The 20,813-nt window shown below is 40.8% G+C and overlaps 1 protein-coding gene across 1 annotated transcript in view; it reads left to right on the top strand.

The window, feature by feature from the left end:
- The window catches only part of FMR1 (fragile X mental retardation 1), a 107,080-nt gene extending 96,279 nt beyond the window's left edge, over positions 1–10,801 (top strand). The window contains exons 13-15 of the mRNA XM_030209423.1: positions 6,212–6,391; positions 6,960–7,045; positions 8,830–10,801. Coding sequence (XP_030065283.1) covers positions 6,212–6,391; positions 6,960–7,045; positions 8,830–8,991 — 428 coding nt within the window. The 3' untranslated portion in view covers positions 8,992–10,801. The remainder of the gene's footprint in view (positions 1–6,211; positions 6,392–6,959; positions 7,046–8,829) is intronic.
- The last annotated feature ends 10,012 nt before the right edge of the window (positions 10,802–20,813 follow it).

The raw sequence follows: 20,813 nt of genomic DNA, 5'->3' as shown, positions 1-20,813 counted from the left end.
AATTTTCCTTTTGGGATTATTTTTCAAAATAAATAAAGAAGCGCCAATAGTTAAGACTTCCTGACATTGCAATAAACTGGTTTTATTTTCTATGTTCATTCAAAGCCTTACAAAGTCAGAAAAAAATCCATATCTTTGCACAAGAAATAACTTTTTTTTTTTTTTTTTGTAAAAAAAAAACCGTTCTCAAAATATAGTCCCTGTCTATAGGGAAAACGAACAAACCACTAAGGCTCAAGTATTCACTTCCACTCAACACTTTTTCAACAGCCTTATCAATTCCAGGCTGTCCATACTAGTTGGGGAACTATTCTATGGTTCCAAAGCCGTCTTCTAACCTCCTGCCAATATTTCTTAAACTTATCCAGAAGAAAAGAAAGTGGGATCTTGGAAGTAAATACATCTCCACTTTAGCAAAGCCTTGGGCTACACGGGGACCCAAAGGGAGACAAACCGTGTACTTGTTCAGGTGTCTTATCCACAGTCAACAGCCTATACAATCCACTGGGGTTCGTGGTTCTAGTAACCATTCAAAGAAGATCCTTGTTAAGCGAACTATCCCAAAGCACTGCTGGGTGGGATGACACACTACCACAATAAATGAATCAAGAATGGGAAAAATGGAAGGATTTCCTAAAGACTCTAGAACAGCTACAAATACCATGCACATACTGCACTACTCAGTACTGCCAGCTGCAAGGAGATTTGCATCTTCTCAGATGCTTCTGTAAAAGGTAAGTTAGCACTACAGCCCAATCATACTATTCCACACATAGAATGGAGCAGTACTGGCAACAGAGATAGCAGAGCTGAAACTGAATGAAATGGGCATTCAAGTAGACACAGTTAATTTTTACACCGATAGTAGCCCTAGCTACACCTATAACCAAACCAGTAGTTCTATGTATATGTCAGCAACAGAGTTGTGTTTACAGAAGTCAACACTACCAGAACAATGGCATTATGTGCCCACTGACCAAAATCCAGTAGATTTGTTCTACAAGAACTATGCCGGCGACTCAGTTAATAGAGATAACACTGTTGATAGGCCCAGAGTTTCTTTTGAAATCTGATCACATGTCTACAAATGCAAATCTCTCATTTGAGCTTATAGACCCTGACTTTGACTCAGAAATCTGTCCAGGAATAACTGCTCTGGCAACAAGCATTGTCTTTAAAAGTAGTCTGGGAACACATCGGGGTTTTTTTCATTCTTCAAGTTGGGCAACACTCAGATGAGCAATAGCACACCTCATACATATTGTATCTTCATTTCATCAACTAGATGGTGAAAAACCAGGCACCTGTCATCACATTTTCACAAGGCCACTCCCACTGGAGCTCACATAAGCAGAAAATATCATCTTGAGATGCTTACAATGGGAAATATGTGCTGAAGAATTTAAATTCATTAGCAAAGGTGAGAACCTTCCAAAGAATCGTTATTGAAGTTGAACCCATACATAGATGGGGATGGCCTACTGAGAGTTGGTGGCTGTCTTGCTCTTGCTGAATTAGACAAGAGCAAGAAGAATCCTATCATTATACCTTGTCAACAGCATTGTGCAGTTACCACGAGCAGGTCAAACATTAAGGCCGACACTTTACAGAGGGTGCTATTAGAGCAGCTGGAGTATGGATTGCTGGAGCAAAATACTGCATCACCTCTGTGATTTACAAATGTGTTAGGTGCTGCAGACTGTGTGGCCAGTATCAAGGACAAAGAATGGCAGACTTGCCAGCGGATCGACTCTGTACTGAAACACCATTCACTTACATGGGGTTAGATGTTTTTGGGCACAAGACAGTGATCTCAAGATGAACCAGAGGAGGAAGTGCAAATAGCAAGAGATGGAGCTGTTATATTCACACGCATGAGTATTCGCGCTATCCACATTGAGCTTGCCGAATCCATGGACACTTCAAGCTTCATAAATGTTCTCAGAAGATTCTTCTCGCTTCGTGCTCCAGTCAACCAGATCTGTTCTGACTGTGGAGCCAATTTTGTGAGCACTTGAAAACAATTGAACTTTACAGTCTACTAAAATCAATCCCACCATCGAGAGATATGTGTGATTTAAAAAAAATGTAAATGGGAGTGGCCAAGATGGTGACCGGACTGTTTGCAGTGTTGGAGGACTCTCACTAGCTGGAGGGATTTTCTTTGATTACCTGTGTTTCCTGCTTAGTTATGCCCCACACAAAGAGGAAGGGGGATGGTGTTGGCTGTTCCGTCACCAGCTGCAGTATCCTCTCTAATTTAGCAAACCCTCCAACAGACGTTTTGAGTGCCATGCTCCATGCTTCCAGCAGGAAGACTGGGGTGAGAGCTCCGTGTTGAGGTCCGGTGGAGGAGAGCTGGCCTCACTGAAGCATGACATTTCGCTATCTCCCCTGAGAGCTGAGATTCTACCTTGCCGGCTGCAGCTTGGATCAAGAGTACGACGGCTACTTCAGCGGAAGTGGCTGAGCAGTCGAGTAGTAGCAACAGAGCTCATTTCCTGAAAGAATCGGCTGAGTTGGGACAGCCAAGTGTATTGCAATCCCAGAGATGGTAACACTGGAGATGATTTGGGTTGCTATAAAGAAATTAGATGTGACGGTGAAAAAGACTGTACAGGATACTAAAGCTCCCTGTGAGGTGGACATTTTGTCACAATCTTTGGAAAATGTTTGGCAGGAAATCTCACAGATTTAAGTTGGAAGTTAACAATATTAAAGATTTATGTATTTAAACATTTATATTTTGCACTACCACCAAAGTTCTAGGTGGGTAACAGAAAAACATAGATAATAATAAAATTCATACAAAATTGTGTGATAGTATGCTTACTGTTACCAGCATGCATACCAGACATGCATTTAAGCTTGCACTGTTTTATAAAATCCATTTGTAAAACATACTTTTACAAGCAGAAATGCCTTATACTTTCACATCTATAGAGGGTAATTTTATAAGAGAGCACCAATTTGTGTCTTTTTAATGGGATGCAAACATACCAGGCTATAATCTATTTAGGAAGGATAGAGGTGGTCGTAAAGGTGGAGGAGTAGCTCTGTATGTGAGAAATGATATCGCAGTGACTGAAATGACAGGGGCCTGGGGAAAGGAAGAAGCAATATGGATCACCTTAAAAAGAGATGATAGAACCTCTGTCCATGTGGGTGTTGTCTACAGATCCCCGACACAATTGGAGGAACTAGATAAAGATCTGAGCACAGATATTCAAAAATTGGGAAAGAAGAGAGAGGTGCTGTTGCTGGGCGATTTCAATCTGCCGGATGTAGATTGGAAGGTTCCATCTGCGCAATCGGAAAGAAGTAGAGAGATCGAGGATGCTTTTCAAAGTGCTCTGCTCAGACAAATGGTGACGGAACCCATGAGGGAGGGAGCAACGCTGGATCTGGTGCTCACAAATGGGGACAGTGTGTCAAATGTCCGAGTGGGTGCTCACCTGAGCAGCAGTAACCATCAAACGGTTTGGTTTGATATGACAGCTGAAGTGGAGGGCGGCCACTCAAAACTCAAAGTCCTGGATTTCAAGCATTCTGACTTTAGTAAAATGGGGGAATACCTGAGGGAGGAGCTGATGGACTGGGAGGATGAGCGAGAAGTGGAAGGACAGTGGTCCAGGCTAAAAGAAGCTATAACTATGGCCACAAACCTTTATGTAAGGAGAGTAAATAAAAGCAAGAGAAAAAGGAAACCAATATGGTTCTCCAAGCAAGTGGCCCGAGAAAATAAATGCTAAAGAGTTGGCTTTCCTGAAATACAGAAAAACTCAAGAAGAGGAACACGGAGAGGAATACCGGATAAAACTGAAAGAAGCCAAGGGAGACATACGTCTGGCGAAAATGGAAGAACAAATGGCTAGAAATGTAAGGAGGGGTGACAAAAATTTCTTCAGGTATATTAGTGAAAGGAGGAAGACAAAAAAGGGAATTGTGAGACTGAAAGATGCTGCAAACCGCTATGTAGATAATGATGAAGAAAAAGCTAATTTGCTAATTAGATACTTTTGTTCTGTTTTCACAGAAGAAAATCCTGGAGAAGGACCGCAGTTGACTGGCAAAAGTACAAATGAGAATGCAGTGGATATAGCACCGTTCACGGAAGAGAGTGTGTATGAACAACTTGAAAATCTAAAGGTGGACAAAGCCGTGGGACCGGACGGGATCCACCCCAGGATACTGAGGGATCTCAGAGAGGTTCTGGCAGGTCCTCTTATAGATTTGTTTAATAAATCCTTGGAGACGGGAGAGGTTCTGTGGGATTGGAGAACGGCGGATGTGGTCCTTCTTCACAAAAGTGGTGATAGGGAAGAAGCTGGGAACTACAGGCCGGTAAGCCTCACTTTGGTTATTGGAAAAGTAATGGAAGTGATGCTGAAGGAAAGGATAGTGAATTTCCTGGAAGCCAATAAGTTGCAAGATCAGAGACAACATGGTTTTACCAAAGGTAAATCGTGCCAAACAAATCTCATTGGATTCTTTGACTGGGTGACCGGAGAATTGAATCATGGACGTAATCTACTTAAATTTCAGCAAAGCTTTTGACACGGTTCCCCACAGGAGGCTCTTAAATAAACTTGACAGACTGAAGATAGGACCCGATTTGGTGAACTGGATTAGGAACTGGTTGACGGACAGACGCCAGAGGGTGGTGGTTAATGGAATTCGCTCGGATAAAGGAAAGGTGAGTAGTGGAGTGCCTCGGGGATCGATGCTGGGGCCGATTCTGTTCAATATATTTGTGAGTGACATTGCCAAAGGGTTAGAAGGTAAAGTTTGCCTTTTTGCGGATGATACTAAGATTTGTAACAGAGTGGACACCCGGGAGGGAGTGGAAAACATGAATAAGGATCTGCGGAAGCTAGAAGAATGGTCTAAGGTTTGGCAATTAAAATTCAATGCGAAGAAATGCAAAGTGATGCACTTAGGGAGTAGAAATCCACGGGAGACGTATGTGCTAGGCGGTGAGAGTCTGATATGTACTGACGGGGAGAGGGGTCTTGGGGTGATAGTATCTGAGGATCTGAAGGCGACGAAACAGTGTGACAAGGCGGTGGCCGTAGCTAGAAGGTTGCTAGGCTATATAGAGAGAAGTGTGACCAGCAGAAGAAAAGAGGTTTTAATGCCCCTATATAAGTCGTTGGTGAGGCCCAACCTAGAGTATTGTGTTCAGTTTTGGAGGCCGTATCTTGCTAAGGATGTAAAAAGAATTGAAGCAGTGCAAAGAAAAGCTACAAGAATGGTATGGGACAAGACGTATGAGGAGAGACTTGCTGACCTGAACATGTATACCCTGGAGGAAATAAGAAACAGGGGTGATATGAAACAGATATTCAAATGTTTGAAAGGTATTAATCCACAAACGAACCTTTTCCGGAGATGGGAAGATGGTAGAACGAGAGGACATGAAATGAGATTGAAGGGGGGCAGACTCAAGAAGAATGTCAGGAAGTATTTTTTCACGGAGAGGGTGGTGGATGCTTGGAATGCCCTCCCACGGGAGGTGGTGGAGATGAAAACGGTAACGGAATTCAAAAATGCATGGGATAAACATAATGGAATCCTGTTCAGATGGAATGGATCCTCAGAAGCTTAGTGGAGATTGGGTAGCAGAGCCAGTGGTGGGAGGCGGGGCTAGTGCTGGGCAGACTTCTACAGTCTGTGCCCTGAAAATGGCAGATGCAAATCAAGGTCAGGTATACAGAAAAAGTAGCACACATGAGTTTATCTTGTTGGGCAGACTGGATGGACCGTGCAGGTCTTTCTCTGCCGTCATCTACTATGTTACATGCTTATGTATCTATAAAATATTAACGTAAGCCACATTTATTACTCCTAGATTACAGGTTCAGACATTTATAGCTGCTGTTGACTGTAGTTGTAAATGTCCACATTCAGATTATTTAAGTACATATATATATTAACATATATTATAATGTGTGCACATGCTTGCAAATCTACCCAGGCTCAGCACAGCATGTCCCCTGTACATGCCTACCGACAAAGTACATGCCGCCATATCAGCATGCCTACTTTTTACACTGGTCAGAATTTTATAACGGATCATTTATGTGCATATGTGACCACATACATGTGAAAATGAGTTCATAAAATTACTCCTGAAGATTTAACTGAAATGTTTGTTCACTAATGGGGCGTTATAATAACTTACTGATTCTTCTGTGTTTATTTTTGGCAGGAACAAATTCTGAAGCATCAAATGCCTCTGAAACTGAGTCAGACCACAGGGATGAGCTCAGTGATTGGTCATTAGCTCCAGCAGAAGAAGAACGGGACAGCTATCTTCGGAGGGGGGATGGACGAAGACGTGGTGGTGGACCACGAGGTCAAGGTGGAAGAGGTCGAGGAGGCTTCAAAGGTTATCAAAGATCTAGTTTACAATGAGAAAGAAACAGAATTCATTTTGAATTGATTCTTGATTTAATAAAGATCTTTTAAAATCATTTTTTTAACCCCTTGGTTTAATATAGCTGCAAAGTTTGTCTGTTGTATTTATCCTGCCATGCACAAGCATGGTAGGTTTTTTTGGTTTTGCCTTCCTTTTTCTTTTCTTTTTCTTTTGTGTGTGTGCGTTGCTTTGTTTTGTTTTTTGTCAAAAATTAGAAGTGTCTCTGTCTAATTTTATACATACTGATTACTTATATTTTTGTTAAATTATGTTTGACTTGCTTTTTCTAGATTAAACATTACATCAAGTTACATGGGCCCTTTTTACTAAGGTGTGCTAGCGTTTGTAGTGCGTACTAAAAATTAACATGAGATGCCTATAGGAATATTCTAGTCATCTACACGGTTAGCACAAGCTAAAAACACTAATGCACCTCTAACGAGGCTTAATAAATGGGGCCCATTATTGTAAAGAAAGGTAAGTCCCATTTTCAACTTTCAGCATTTGAGTAATAACTTTGTTTAATTGTCTTTTCTAGTAAACGATGATCTATCAGGAACAGATAACCGTCAACGTAACTCAAGAGATGCTAAAGGGAGGACGGCAGCAGATGGGTCACTTCAGGTATATATTATATATGTGCGCTGTGTTTTTTTAAGGAGGAAGTAGAATCTAAGCATGCTGGAATCTGTAAGCAAGTGAGTTTTGCATTACTGTTTAATTCTAGGATTCACCCTTTGAATACATCACATCCCTTCACTTTCCTTAATCTGTTTTTTCTTGAGTCCTGTCCTGATTATCACATTGTTCTCAAGTAGTTATTTCAATTTGAGGGAAGAGCTAGGACTAAACTCTTGGAGTCACACATACCTTGTCCCGTCCCGTCCCCCCCCCCCCCCCCCAAGTTATTCTATATTTTGCAAACATTGAAAAAGGACCAACCCTACGCCTCACTATGTGATATTAACTGAGTGGTTAATCTTTGACCAGATGAGCACCTGAGCATTATGTTCAATTCTGCTTGCCCTATCTCAAAAAAGATATAGTGGAATTAGAAAAGGTTCAAAGAAGAGTGACCAAAATGATAAAGGAGATGGAACTCCTCCCATATGAGGAAAGGCTAAAGAGGTTAGGGCTCTTCAGCTTGGAAAAGAGATTGCTGAGGGGGGATATGATTGAGGTCTATAAAATCCAGAGTGGTGTAGAATGGGTATAAGTGAATCGATTTTTCACTCTTTCAAAAAGTACAAAGACCAGGGGACACTCAATGAAATTACATGGAAATACTTTTAAAACAAATAGGAGGAAATATTTTTTCATTCTGTGAGTAATTAAGTTCTGGAACTCCTTGCCAGAGGATGTAGTGACAGCAGTTAACATATCTGTATTTGAAAAAAGGTTTGGACAAGTTCCTGTAGGAAAAGTCCATAGTCTGTTATTGAGCTGGACATGGGGAAGCCACTGTTTGCATGGAATGCTGCTGCTAATTGGGTTTCTGCCAGGTACTTGTGTCCTTGATTGGCCACTGTTGGAAGCAGGATACTGAGCTAGATAGACTATTAGTCTGACCCAGTATGGCTATTCTTATGTTCTTTTCTTTGGAAATGATCCATTACTGTTGTACAGCTAACAGGAATCTTTGTAAGCAATGCGTGAGCATTTTCCAGCCCAAGATTCATGTACAGGTCTACACTGGGTCATAGTAGTCATAGGTTGGAACCTGTTATTTCTAGTTCTGTGCTTGTCTAGTATAGTAAATAACAAATGTGGGTCGTTTTGGTTTCATCATAAGAGCAAGTGTTCTAATAAATTCCATACAAGCGCTGTTCTCCAGGTCTTGCACAAAGGTAGGCACATGACCATAAGAAAATGATTGCATAACAAAACAGAAAATAATTTCTTGCTTTTATAAGATTAGGTCATAATTTAAAGCCACAGTGCCTCTTATTGACAGAAACCAAATTTGTTTGCAAGTAGACATAAATTCTCTAGTAATGGTAGAGAATCAACTGGGTGTTTTATTTTATATAATAAAGTGGTCCAATTAAAAAAAAAAAAATTAAAAAAATAAAAAAATTAGGGTTTACAGTAATAAAATGTATTTCTTCTATCAAGCCCCTGATTGCCATTTTAGGAGCAACTTCAAAGGTATCCTCAAATAATGGCTGTATTCTTTCTTAGTGGTAGATTGAGATTTTTGTACAAATGGGAAGCACTGTTGTTAATATACTAGTCTCTACACAGTGAAGTACATCAGTCTGTTGAATATTCATATGCTGATGATTATTGAAATGATCATTCTGTCTTCCGCCTTTTCTGATATTTTAAAATTTGAAATACTTAAATACACACTTTGTGAAATTCTCCAACTTGCTTGTAAATTGAGTATTAACTGTTTCTAATTCCAGATCAGAATTGACTGTAATAACGAAAAGAGTGTGCATAACAAAATATTGCAGAGTACATCCAATGAAGGGAATCGGCTGCGCATGGGTAAAGATCGGAATCAGAAGAAAGAAAAATCTGAGAACGTGGATGGTCAGCAGGTGGTGGTTAATGGAGTACCCTAAACTGCCTAATACTAAAATCTTATTTCCTACATCGTTTCCATAATTCCATGTTAGAGAAACCTGTTAGGCCAAAGACAAATAGTAGGCAAGAAGGGTGCAGGGCATGATTGAAGAAAGTTCTTGATTAGCCTTATTTTATTAACATCGGCTATGAGCAGTGATTTCAGGTTAAGAAATTGCAAAAATGTCTGCTTAAAAGTATGATAAACTTCTTTTCAAATTCTTTCAAGTACATATTGCACTTGACATGAAATATTTGTTTTTTGGTTGATTTGTTTCAAAAATACTGAAACTCTGTTACTCTTATGTTCAGGTGTACCATTTTAAGGCAAAAATCATTGCTAAACTTCAACTTACAGAATGAGTAGTATTTGTAGTAATAAAAATGGGCTTCTGTTTTCAGATTCTTACAAGTTCTTCATGAAATGTTTTGTCATTTCATGTCCTGCGTCAGTTCACGTTATTTGGTCCACTCTTTCAGTATTTTAGTGGGCCGTGAAATATGTGTGATGTAACAATTGTCATTTACATTAGCAAAAATAAAAAATGTTGTATGACCTGTGCCTTTTTTATATCTTGGCAGATAGGAATATTATATTTGGATGCAGAAATCAGGGAAGATGAGCTGGAAACACTAAATGTAAAATACATGTAGCAAACCTTGTCAGATGTTAAAAGTTTATAGATGAATGCATGCTTTCCATAATTTTTTTCCTTACAAAGACATCAGTCTAGGCAGTATAAAAGATAGGAAATTTGTTTTGCACTGAAGATTTAGCAATTAGTATTACCAAGAAGAGTGTAAGTTGTTTTTATAAACATGTCAAGTAAGTGGCTTTTAATTTGTGAAAAACTAAGTACTCTGAAAGGGGGATGTACCTGGTCACAGGATAACATACAAAGCCTACTGTCACCTGAAATATAAAATTATAAAATAACATTTAGAGTCTTTTATTACTTCAGCCTCCCAACAGTTTTCAAAATCTATTCATAATTTTTAATTTTTGGCCAGTGTGGGAGGTGGGAAAGGAGGTGAGAAGACTACCTACATTGAGCTCATACTGTGTGGATTGTTCAGGCCGAGCAGAAGTAGCTCATGTTGAAGGCAGGTCAATCATGCTAGACGTTTTTGAGGCGCAAGGTCAGCATTATCAACAGGCTTAGTAGGCATCAATGGATTTCCTACAGAGTGGTGCTTACCAAGGAAGAATTTAGAAATTTGTTTTTGTTTTTTTTTAATTGTTTCCAATCATGGATGAAATGTACAAGGTAAAACTGTGACAGCCTTCATTTTAAGCTTTTTATTTTTGTTAACGTTATTCCACTAGGGTGCCACTGATCATGTACAGAACTGTACAGCCCTGACTCTGCCTCTGATGTATGTTGTGACTTTTTTGTTTGTTGCTTTACTTTCATTCTTTTTTTTCTTTTGTTGTTTGTTTTGGGGGTTTTTTTTAACTTGCATACAAATGAATATATAAAAATGGCAAGAAACTGCACATGATTTAACAAATATAAAATGTCTTAAAAAGTATTGCCAAACATTAATGTTGATTTCTAGTTATATATTTTGGGAATGTATAGTATTGGGAAACAATAATTGGTACCTTTCACACATCATCTGTAAGCTGATTTGGTTCAAAATACTGTAGATAATTAACCAAGGTAGACTGACCTTGTAATGTAACTGCTCTTGGGACTATAGTCTCTGTACATACTAGCTACAACAGATTGAATTTTATGTTGACATTTGTTTGGTTATAGTGCAATATATTTTGTATGCAAGCAGTTTCAATAAAGTTTGATCTTCCTCTGCTAAATGATGGCAGTGTAATTTGTAGTCTTTATGGAATAGTTTATTCATATCTAATACTGATACATTATTAATATATCAACAGTCTTTATTAAGCAACTTCTTTGTTTATGCACTTATAAGGAATAGTGTCAACCGAATAGATTAATTGCCAAGCATTGTTCTTTTGGAAGAATATGTTTAGGTGAAGCAGACATACCTTGTTCAGAGGGTAAGACTACTTTCTATGTATATTTTCCATTGCACTATTTGTAGGGCTTTGATGTTTTTTTAAATGAAATTGAACCCAGTGAAATCTCTGTGTAAGTAGATATTTAATGACAAATGAATTAAGCTAGATGCATATGTAATATATTTATTTATGGTACATTTATACCCACGTTTTCCTACTAGAGCGAGCACAATGTGGCTTACAATGTTATAAAAGGTTACAATGCAATGAGGGTAATGACATGACAAGTCAGATAGACAGGAAAGTACAGTAGGATTATACACGGATGCTTGAATAGGTTGGAATAGTAAACGGGTATAGACAATTTGAGGTAGGCTGGGATTAATCGTTAATTGGTAGGATAAGCTTTCTCGAAGAAAAATGTGTAATATGTAGAAGCAGCAATATCCCAGTACTGTATTAGAGTAGTATAGTGCATTGCATTGTGTGCAAGTATATCTTAGGACAAACCATTAATGTGATTGTGTCATGCAATATATGACTGGCAGGCTTTACTTATCATGAAAGAAAAGTAAGGGAAAAGGACAGAGCAATATTATCCACCTTAGTAACCCAGAAGTTTGAAGATAGAGGCTCCCTTAAGTAGCTTTGACTACAAATCCCAAGAAGCATTAGTGTCTGAAGTCAGGAAAGATGTGCTGGAAAAGCATGAGGGAGGGCTAATGAATCAGCAGCCATGTGCTGGAATCGGCAGCACCAACACTTGTTAAAGGTAGGAATGTAGGAATTTAGGAGTTGTGGTCCCTTAGCAGGAAGTTGCACATGTGGAGCAAAGGAAAGATGCTTCAAGATAGAAAGCATTGACTAATCTCCTAGGCAAGGTTCCTGTCCTTCTCCCTTCCCTGTTTTCTTATAGCCTCAGAAACAGCGGAGCTGTGCCCTGAGAGGTCACATAGTGAGCAGCTGTGTGCTTAACAGGAAAGAGAGAGGACAGTCTCTTCAGAGCAGAAAGCAGCTAGCTAGGTTGTGTACTGGAAGGGTTCTCTCCACTGAGGTTAAAAGTAGGAAGGTGAAGAGGGGAATGAACTACTAAAAGATTAGAAGTCCGGAGAAGGGAAAAATCTGGCCCAAATGCAAGAGACCTGTAAAGGGGGAAGGGGTCAGGGTCATGGATTTGATATACAGCCTTTCTATGGTACAATCAAAATGGTCTGCATATATTATATGCAGGTACTTTCTCTGTGCCTAGTGAATGCGCACTCTTTTTTTTTTTTTTTTTTTTTTTTTTTTTTTTTTTGTACCTGGGACAATGAAAGGTTAGGCAGCTTGCTTAGGGTCACAGGGAGCTGCTGTGGGAATCAGACCAAGCTTCCCAGATTCTAAGCCCCACTGCACTAACCATTAGGCTGCTCCTCCATGCCTTCCATTACAAAGAGGGAGAGAGCTTGAAAAGGTTACTCAAAGACAGGAAGTCTAGAGAAGACTGTCCCCAGCATCTGAAGCTAGGGAAGGGAAAGTTCTGTGAATCTGCTTCAGATGGAAGCCTGCTCATTGACAAGTCTGGAACCTTAAAAGAGGGGAGACTCTTCTATACTCCCTTTAAAGCTAATGTGCTTTAGATTAGCTTTAAGGGGAGTATGGAAGAAGTAAACCTGTAGCCCATGGGAATCACTGTGGTCACAACTCAGAAAAGGAGCTTTATAACAAAATTACAGAAAGGCTAGGCATCCCTAGCCTTAATAAGGAGTAGCACAAATCCCTGTAACTGTGCTAATTAGCCATGTAGTCTCTCAGAATAGTTTGCCTAAAGTTTGTTATGAATGAACAGTCACTGGTATGTAGATGTGATCTTGTCAGCAAAGAATTGTTGCCTCCATCTCTGACCTATGATAGAAGATGCCCAAGAAAAGGAGCAATAGGCCAAAGAGGGACTTGGTGTCATTGCTCCTGTCTGCCAGAAGAGGGCATTCTGGCTGGCTTGAAGACTCAAGCGTGTGTGTACTGGTAACAAATGCACGAACAGAAAAACATGATTCTATAGATTCAAGTTAACATTTAAATGATCAATACTATCACTTTTTTAAAGCTGAATTTTTGTTTTATTTTTTAACTACATATTTTTTTTACCCACTCAGATTATACAGATATGCGGGAAATAAATAAATCTAGGTGTTGTGTTGTGAACTGATAGCTATTGATATTCTTGCTATTCTATAACCTTGATTCATAAGTTCTGGACCCTATAGAATTTGCACGCTAAGGGTATAAAATATGGACATTTGCACATTTAACTGCAAATTAATGCCAGTTAACTACAATTATGACAATAATTTGTTAGTGTCAGCAGCTAATTTGTCAGTTACGTATATATAGGTATTCTATAACCTGCATGTGCAATAGTGTGCACTAAGGGTAAAATTGGATGCACAAAGTTATAGAATTAGGGGGTTAGAGTTTACCATTACATTGGATTGAGAGCAACTAGCAATTAAAGGAAGCCTCTGTTTAGAGTTTGCCTGCCTCCCCCCACCCCACAAGTCCCATCCACCCTAGACCTGATTGTTGATTTATTGGCTTTTAAGTCAATTGGGAGGATAAAAGATTTAATTGGGGCAGCTTCATCATCCATTATTTATTTGGATTTTGCTCGCATCTTTTTCAGCAGTAGCTCAAGATGAGTTACATTTAGGTACACTGGCTATTTCTCTGTCCCTGGAGGGCTCACGTTCTTTTTGTACCTGAGTCAATGGAGGGTTAAGTGATCACAAGTTCTTAGTAATACAGGGCTCGATGTTCAAAATGATTTAAACATCCACGAGAGGCTCCTGGCCATTTAAATCACTTGTTTGGAGCAAAGCAGCACTATCGAGTTGACATCCAACCACTAAACAGCAAGGTTAGGAGCAGGCTGGGGTTGGAGTTTGGGTGGAGCAGCCACCTAGCTGGTTAGCGGCAATATTCAGCCCTCTAACAGGTTGGAACCCACATAAAGTTAGGAGATAAGTTTGTCCTAACCAGTCTGAATATCAGCCGGTGCCCGTTACCTTCTGGGTATCAATTCTGGCTGTTCTTCCCCCCCCCCCCCCTTCCCAAACCCTCCTCCCACCCTTCGGAATGGAAACAATCCCCCACCAACCTTATTCCCCCCCCCCCCCCCAGGCCCACCTTGAAGGAATCCCTCATTGTCCAATTGTAAGTGATCAGGAGTGATGCCCCTGCCCATATCCAAGGCTGCAACAAATGGCTGCCACAACCCTTGGTGGTAGCCTCGTGGTATTTCAGTTACTTGCAGTTCTTGTAGTACTACAAGGCTGCTGCTAAGGATCATGGCATTTTGTTGTGGTCTCAGTTATGGTCAGGATTGAGTGGGTATAACTTCTGTCCACATTTACCACTGAACCACCAGGGATTCTTCAAGGTAGGCTGGGGGGAGGAAGGCTTTATGGCGGCCTGGGCCTAACTCCCAGTATCTTTGGGGGGATCAGACCAGGAGGGATCGGGATATGGGCAAGAATTTTTTAGGCACATCCCAGCCAATATTCAGCCGCGACCTACATCAGTATCCTATGCGGCTAGGGCTGAATAATGGCTGGGACCCGCACAAGATCCAGCGGTTATGGCCCTGTGAATTAGCTCCAGATATTCAGTGTCAGTGCCCAGACATGACCAGACAACTGAATATAGACCAGACAGTGTTTTTAGGCCCTTGAGGGAAACCTACAAATATTAGCATAGCATATAACTAGTAATCTTAAGAGACTTTAATTTACATAATCCTACTCCATCAGCAACTTAATTAACATCTCACTAATACTAAGAGGCAGGCAGTAGTCCAGCAGTGAGATGGGGGGTATCCAGTCTTTTCTAAAACTTGGTTTTATATTGAGTGTCACGTTTGATTATCTTCCAGTTGGTGAGAGGTTATATGTGTGTACTCAATGCAAAGAGCTCCTAACACTCATCAAATGAATCCAGTCCCTGGAGGCTAGAGTAGCGGAGGAGATGAGGCAGATAGAGAAGACCCAATTTCAGCCTGACAACCTCTGTGCTGCCATGAAGGAGAAAGGTCACCTGAAGAAGAGCACCACCTTGGAGAGGCAGGAAGAGATCCTGCAACCAGGACCTGACCTCCAAGGGATGCACTATCTTTTCACACCAAGCATATGTCTTCATGGGCTTCTTCACCGTTTAGTTGGAAATTCAATTATTAGGTATATAGATAGCTGGTTGGGTGGTGGATACAAGGATCACTCAGTCACCTGCCTGCCTGGTGCAAAGGTGGCGGACCTCATGCCTCACTAAGATAAGATTTTTGACAGTGCTGGGGTGGAGCTTGCTCTGTTGGTACATGTGGCTACTGATGACCGGAAAATGTAGGAAGGATGTTCTGAAGCCAAATTTGAGCTTATAGATAGAAAGTTGATCCAAGTTTTCCAGGGTAACACTTTCAGATGTGCTTCCCATTCCCTGAATAGGACCCAAGTGGCAGGCAGAGCTCCAGAGTCTCAATGCATGGATGAGATGATGGTGCAGTTAAGAGGGTTTTTAGATTTGTTACGAACAGTGCAACATTCTGGGGAAGGAGGGGCCTATTCTGAAAAAATGGGCTTCACTTTAACCAAGATGGAACCAGGCTACTGGTGCTAACATTCAAAAAAAAAAAATGAGAGTGCAGTTTTTGTTCTAGAGATTTGGGGAAAGCTGACAGTCATTCAGGACTGGTTCAGAGAGATATCTTTGAAAGATACTATCAAAACAAGGAAGTTAGGGTATCCTGATAGGTTGCAACAAAGCAAAGGTCAGTTAGGAGTCTTTAATGGGACAGCAGAACAAAGATTAGAAATCTGAGCCAACTGCTAAGCAGCTTGTAAATACAAACCCAAAAAAACACACTGAAATGTCTAGACAGAAATGCTGGAAGCCTAAAAAGCATGATGAGGCAATTAGAGTATACAGCACTAAAAGAAGAGGTAGATATAATAGACATCTCAGAGACCTGGTAGAAGGAGGATAGCCAATGGGGAAACTGTATTACCGGGGTACAAATTATATCATAATGATAGTGTGGGTCAAATTGGAGATGGGAGGGGGTAGGGTGCTATAAAGGAAATGGTGTGTAACAGAATAAAAATTCAGGAAACGTAGCAATGTAGAATCGTTATAGATAGACATTCCTTGCATTGAAGGGAAAGAGAATACTTGCAGAGCTATACTACAGTCTACCAAGTCAGAATGTATAAGACAGATGATGAAATGTTAAGAAAAATTAGGGAAGCTAGCAAATATGGTAACACTATAATAATGAGTGATATCAGTTTTTTGGTTACTAATAGAAAATGATTGTTTATATTTACTCACTGATCTCCAAGGGTACCATAGCAGTATTTTGTGCATTTATTTCAATTACCCCAGTATTGACTGGATAAATGTCACATCAGGAAATTATAGTGAATTAAAGTTCCCAGATGAAATGGAGGTAAGATTTGATATAGCGCTTTTCTGTACTTATAAAACAAAGTGGCTTACATATTGTATACAGATAATTATTTTGTACATGAGGCAATGGAGAGTTATGTGACTTGCCCAGAGTCGCAAGGAGCTGTAGTGGGAATTGAACCCAATTCCCCATCTTCTCAGGCCGCTGCACTAACCATTAGGCTTCTCCTCCTCCACTTCTGGTTCAGGAACTGACGGAGAGCTATTTTAGATCTAGTCCTTAGACTGTAGGGCTTGGTACTAGAATTAGTGATTTTGGGAACACTTGGCAATTGAGATAATAACTGGAGTGAAGATACAAAGGAAATCTACTGCAATAGCATTTAGCTATGATAAAATGAGAAAAATTATTTAAAAAGAAAAGCTTAAAGGAGCATCTGCAATGGTTAAGAGATTAAATCAGGCATAGATGCTGTTTAAAATACTAAATTGGAAGTCGAGACCGGATGTATTCCACATATCAAAAAAGGAGGCCAAACAGCCAGCATGGTTAAAAGATGAGGTGAAAGAGGCTATTAGAGCCAAAAAGGGCAACCTTCGAAAGCTAATCAAGAAATGTATTAAGTTATGTCAATAAAAAAGGTATCATCTTATTTTCTTTTCCATGTTTTATTTTGTTTGATTTCTATTGATAACCTTTAAGAGTGGACTAACATGGCTACCACACCTCTCTACTTAAAAAAATGGGAAAAAAAAGATCTTAATGAAGAAACTAGGATGCAGAATAAGCACTGGTAAGTTAGATGCAAGGTATTGTTTTAAAAAAAAAAAAGGCTAATGGACAATTTGAAAAGAAGCTTGCTCTAGAGGCAAATACTTGTAACAAAAACTTTTTCAGGTATGGTAGAGGCAGAAAGCTTGTGAGGACTCAGCTGCACCTTTACATCATCAAGGTGTAAAAGGAATAAGTATAGAGGACAAGGACATAGCAGAGAGACGGGAAATTCTATAAATGATGCTCAAAAATGTGTGCCAAAAAATTGGCACTAAACGCTCTTCTATAAAAGGCATGTGCCCTTTATAGAATAGCACTTAGCATTGAATGCCGCACTTAACTGTAGGTGCCAGACTTACGCCTGAAACCAGGTGTGAATGCTGGTGCCCAAATTAGGCGCACTGCAGCAGTATTCTGTAATTACTTTCTCAACTTTTTGGAATGCTCCTGATACACCCATGGTCACACCCCCCTTTTTTTGTTACACACTAGTAGAGTGAGGCACCATTCCTTATAATGCACAGCCAGATGCACACACTAATCCAAAGTGGTGCCAGTTAACTTCAATAGTTGGTCTTTAGTACCCAATTTTGGTAGTTAAGGACTTGCACATGCATCATTGGCGTGCAAATCTGGATGCCATATATAGTATCCAACAATTAGTAAGACACTATCAACATTTAGACAGCAAAGGGAGCTAACAAGTATAGCAGTCGTAACTGTGCTCAGCTTCTCAAAATATTTCTCAGCTTTTTAGTACAATGATCAGCATAATAATAAAGCTATGATAGGATCTGTCATATACACGTACCCACCTCCTCATTGGCTGAGTAGTTTAATAAGCCAAGCATATAGTAGTGGGGGGGGGGGGGGGGTACGTAGTCCTCATTAATCCTTATTTGAGTCCATACTTTATTCTCAACAAATATCATGACACTTTTTTGTTTTATATATTTTTTTGTAAAAAGATTTCTTTGGAAGACCCTAAACTTTTCTTCCTTTTTTTTTTTTTTAATATTCATAGCATTCATATCAATCAGAAAAGTACTTAGCTTTTAGCTTAGGTCAGAGTATACACGGTGGAGACCAGTTGTCACCCGAAGCAAACACCCACAGAAGGTGAGCTCTCCACAGGAAAGCCAATGTTAGGCAAAACACACAGTGGATCCAAAAAAAGTCCTCTCACAATGAGTGTCTTCCTGAACAAGGTCTTTATTAACAGTAGCAGAATTGACCCGACACGTGACGTGTTTCGGCCGTGAGGCCTGCGTCAGGGGTCTAGTGTTATCTGTAGAAAAAAGTGCCTTGTAGGTCAGATGAAAAAATAGCACTAAAACTGCTAAAAGCGATATCATACACAAGAATACACTGTGCAGCTTTGCCAATAATTGCGTATTACAAAGCTGCACAGCGTATTCTTGTGTATGATATCGCTTTTAGCAGTTTTAGTGCTATTTTTTCATCTGACCTACAAGGCACTTTTTTCTACAGATAACACTAGACCCCTGACGCAGGCCTCACGGCCGAAACACGTCACGTGTCGGGTCAATTCTGCTACTGTTAATAAAGACCTTGTTCAGGAAGACACTCATTGTGAGAGGACTTTTTTTGGATCCACTGTGTGTTTTGACCAGTTGTCACCGACAGATCCATGTTTCGCATTTAGCTGTTTCAAGGTAGTCTCCAAAGATTTCTTTCAATATGATGACTTTTAAGGTACATGTATCTGACAGATCCTATCATATTTTATTATTATGCTGACCATTGTACTAAAAAGCTAAGAAATATTTTGAGAAGCTGAGCACAGTTACGACTGTTATATGTAGAATCCAGGCATAAATGTTTGCTTCAGTCTTTATGGAAGAAGATGTAAGAGAGCTACCTTTGCCAAAAATGATAGCGAAGGGCAACCTGATGCGGAGGAACTAAAGGAAACCTTGGTGAACATGGTAGATGTAACAAGCCAAATAGACAAATTAAGGAGCAGCAAATCACCTGGACTAGAGAATGACACGAGGCTGAGGTCCTGTGGTAAAAAAGAAATTACCACATTTACCAGGATGGAGGAGCAAAACCTTTTACCGCCCCACAGGTACAGTTAAAAAACACAACTACCATGAGTCTGGCATTCCAGTGTCCAATAGACCTCCTTGCCAGTGTCCCCTCCCCTCCCCACCACGTCTCTGTTACCTTGTAACCACAAGGAGGATCCCTACAGATCTGCTCTGGGCCTTCCCTATGCCAGCTGCTGCCTTCTGATGTAAATTTCTGTTTCGCAAAACAGGAAATTACAGCAGGAGGTATCAGCCAGCAGAGAGAAGGTCCAAGAGCAGATCTGTAGGGATCCTCCTCATGGCTGCAAGGTAAAGAAACAGAGAGGGGAAGAAAATAAAATACTGGACCCTCTGGGGAAGCTGAAACTGAAGGGGACACGTGCTGAACTCGCAGGAGGGATAGGGGCTGGAGCTGAAAGGAAGGAAAAGTGCTGGAGTCACATGGGGAGGGCTGGATGGAAGGGAGAGAGGGGAGAAGATGCTGGAGTCCCTGGGGAGGGGGGGCTTTAAGAAGGAATGGGAGCTGGATCTGAAGTGGACAGAGGAGGTGGATTTGTGGAAGGGGGCTGGAGCTGAAGGAAAGGGTGTCCCATGGGGGGGGGGGGCTGGAGGGAAGGAAGAGATGTGCTGGACCCATGGGGGGGAGCTGGGGAAGGGAAAGGAGAGAGGCACTGGACCCATGGGGGTTGGAGGGAAGAAAGATAGAGGTGCTGGACCCACTGAAGGGAGATAGGTGCTGGAGTCCTATGGCGGGGACTAGAAAGAGGGAAGGGAAGGGAGAAGCTGGACACAGGGAGGTATGCAGAAACAGAGGGGAGATGATGGACGTGGAGGGGGAGCAAAGGGATAGGGACACAAAGGGGAAGCTGTGTATGGATGATATATGGACACAGAGGGCAATGCCAGACATGGGAGGGGGAATTTGGACACAGAGGGAAGATACTAGACATGGGGGGAGAATAGGAATACAGAAGGGAGATGCTGGACTTTAGTGGCATAGGGACACAGGATTGATGCTGGACACAGGAGTTGAGGATAGAGAGTGAGCGGTGATAATGTGGGAAGATGCTAGATGTGGAAATATAGGGGACAAAGAAGTGAGATGCTGAATGGGGGAATATAGGGGACAAAGAGAAGGGAAATGCTGAACATGGTGAAGGATAGGTACACAGAGATGGAAGATGGCTGGTGAGCATGGAAAAAGAAATAATATCAAATGGGCAGGAGACCCTGGCGACTGAGTTAAGAGAAGACAGAGGGAAACAGAAACCAGAGCCTGGGACCAACATGATTTGCAAAATAAAATGACCAGATGACAAAAGATAGAAAAAAAGCATTTGTTTTCTGTTTTGTGATTAGGATATGTCAGATTTGAAATGTGTATCTTGCCAGAGTTGGAGCTAGATCTGGCTGGGGACCAGGGCAGAAATTTGGGAGGGGACCTCAAAGCCCACTATCAGGCCGTGCCTTCTTCATCTTCGAGCACGCTTAAGGCTTTCTTTGGCCAGGAGGCAGTTGTCCTAGTTGCACTCTCCTAACACCATCCCTACCATGTGTGATCTTTATATTTTG

The sequence above is a fragment of the Microcaecilia unicolor genome, chromosome 7 (assembly GCF_901765095.1).
Source record: "Microcaecilia unicolor chromosome 7, aMicUni1.1, whole genome shotgun sequence".
Lineage (NCBI taxonomy): Eukaryota > Metazoa > Chordata > Amphibia > Gymnophiona > Siphonopidae > Microcaecilia > Microcaecilia unicolor.
Note: the sequence above shows the minus strand (reverse complement) of the source record. Positions and strands in the feature narration are given on the sequence as shown.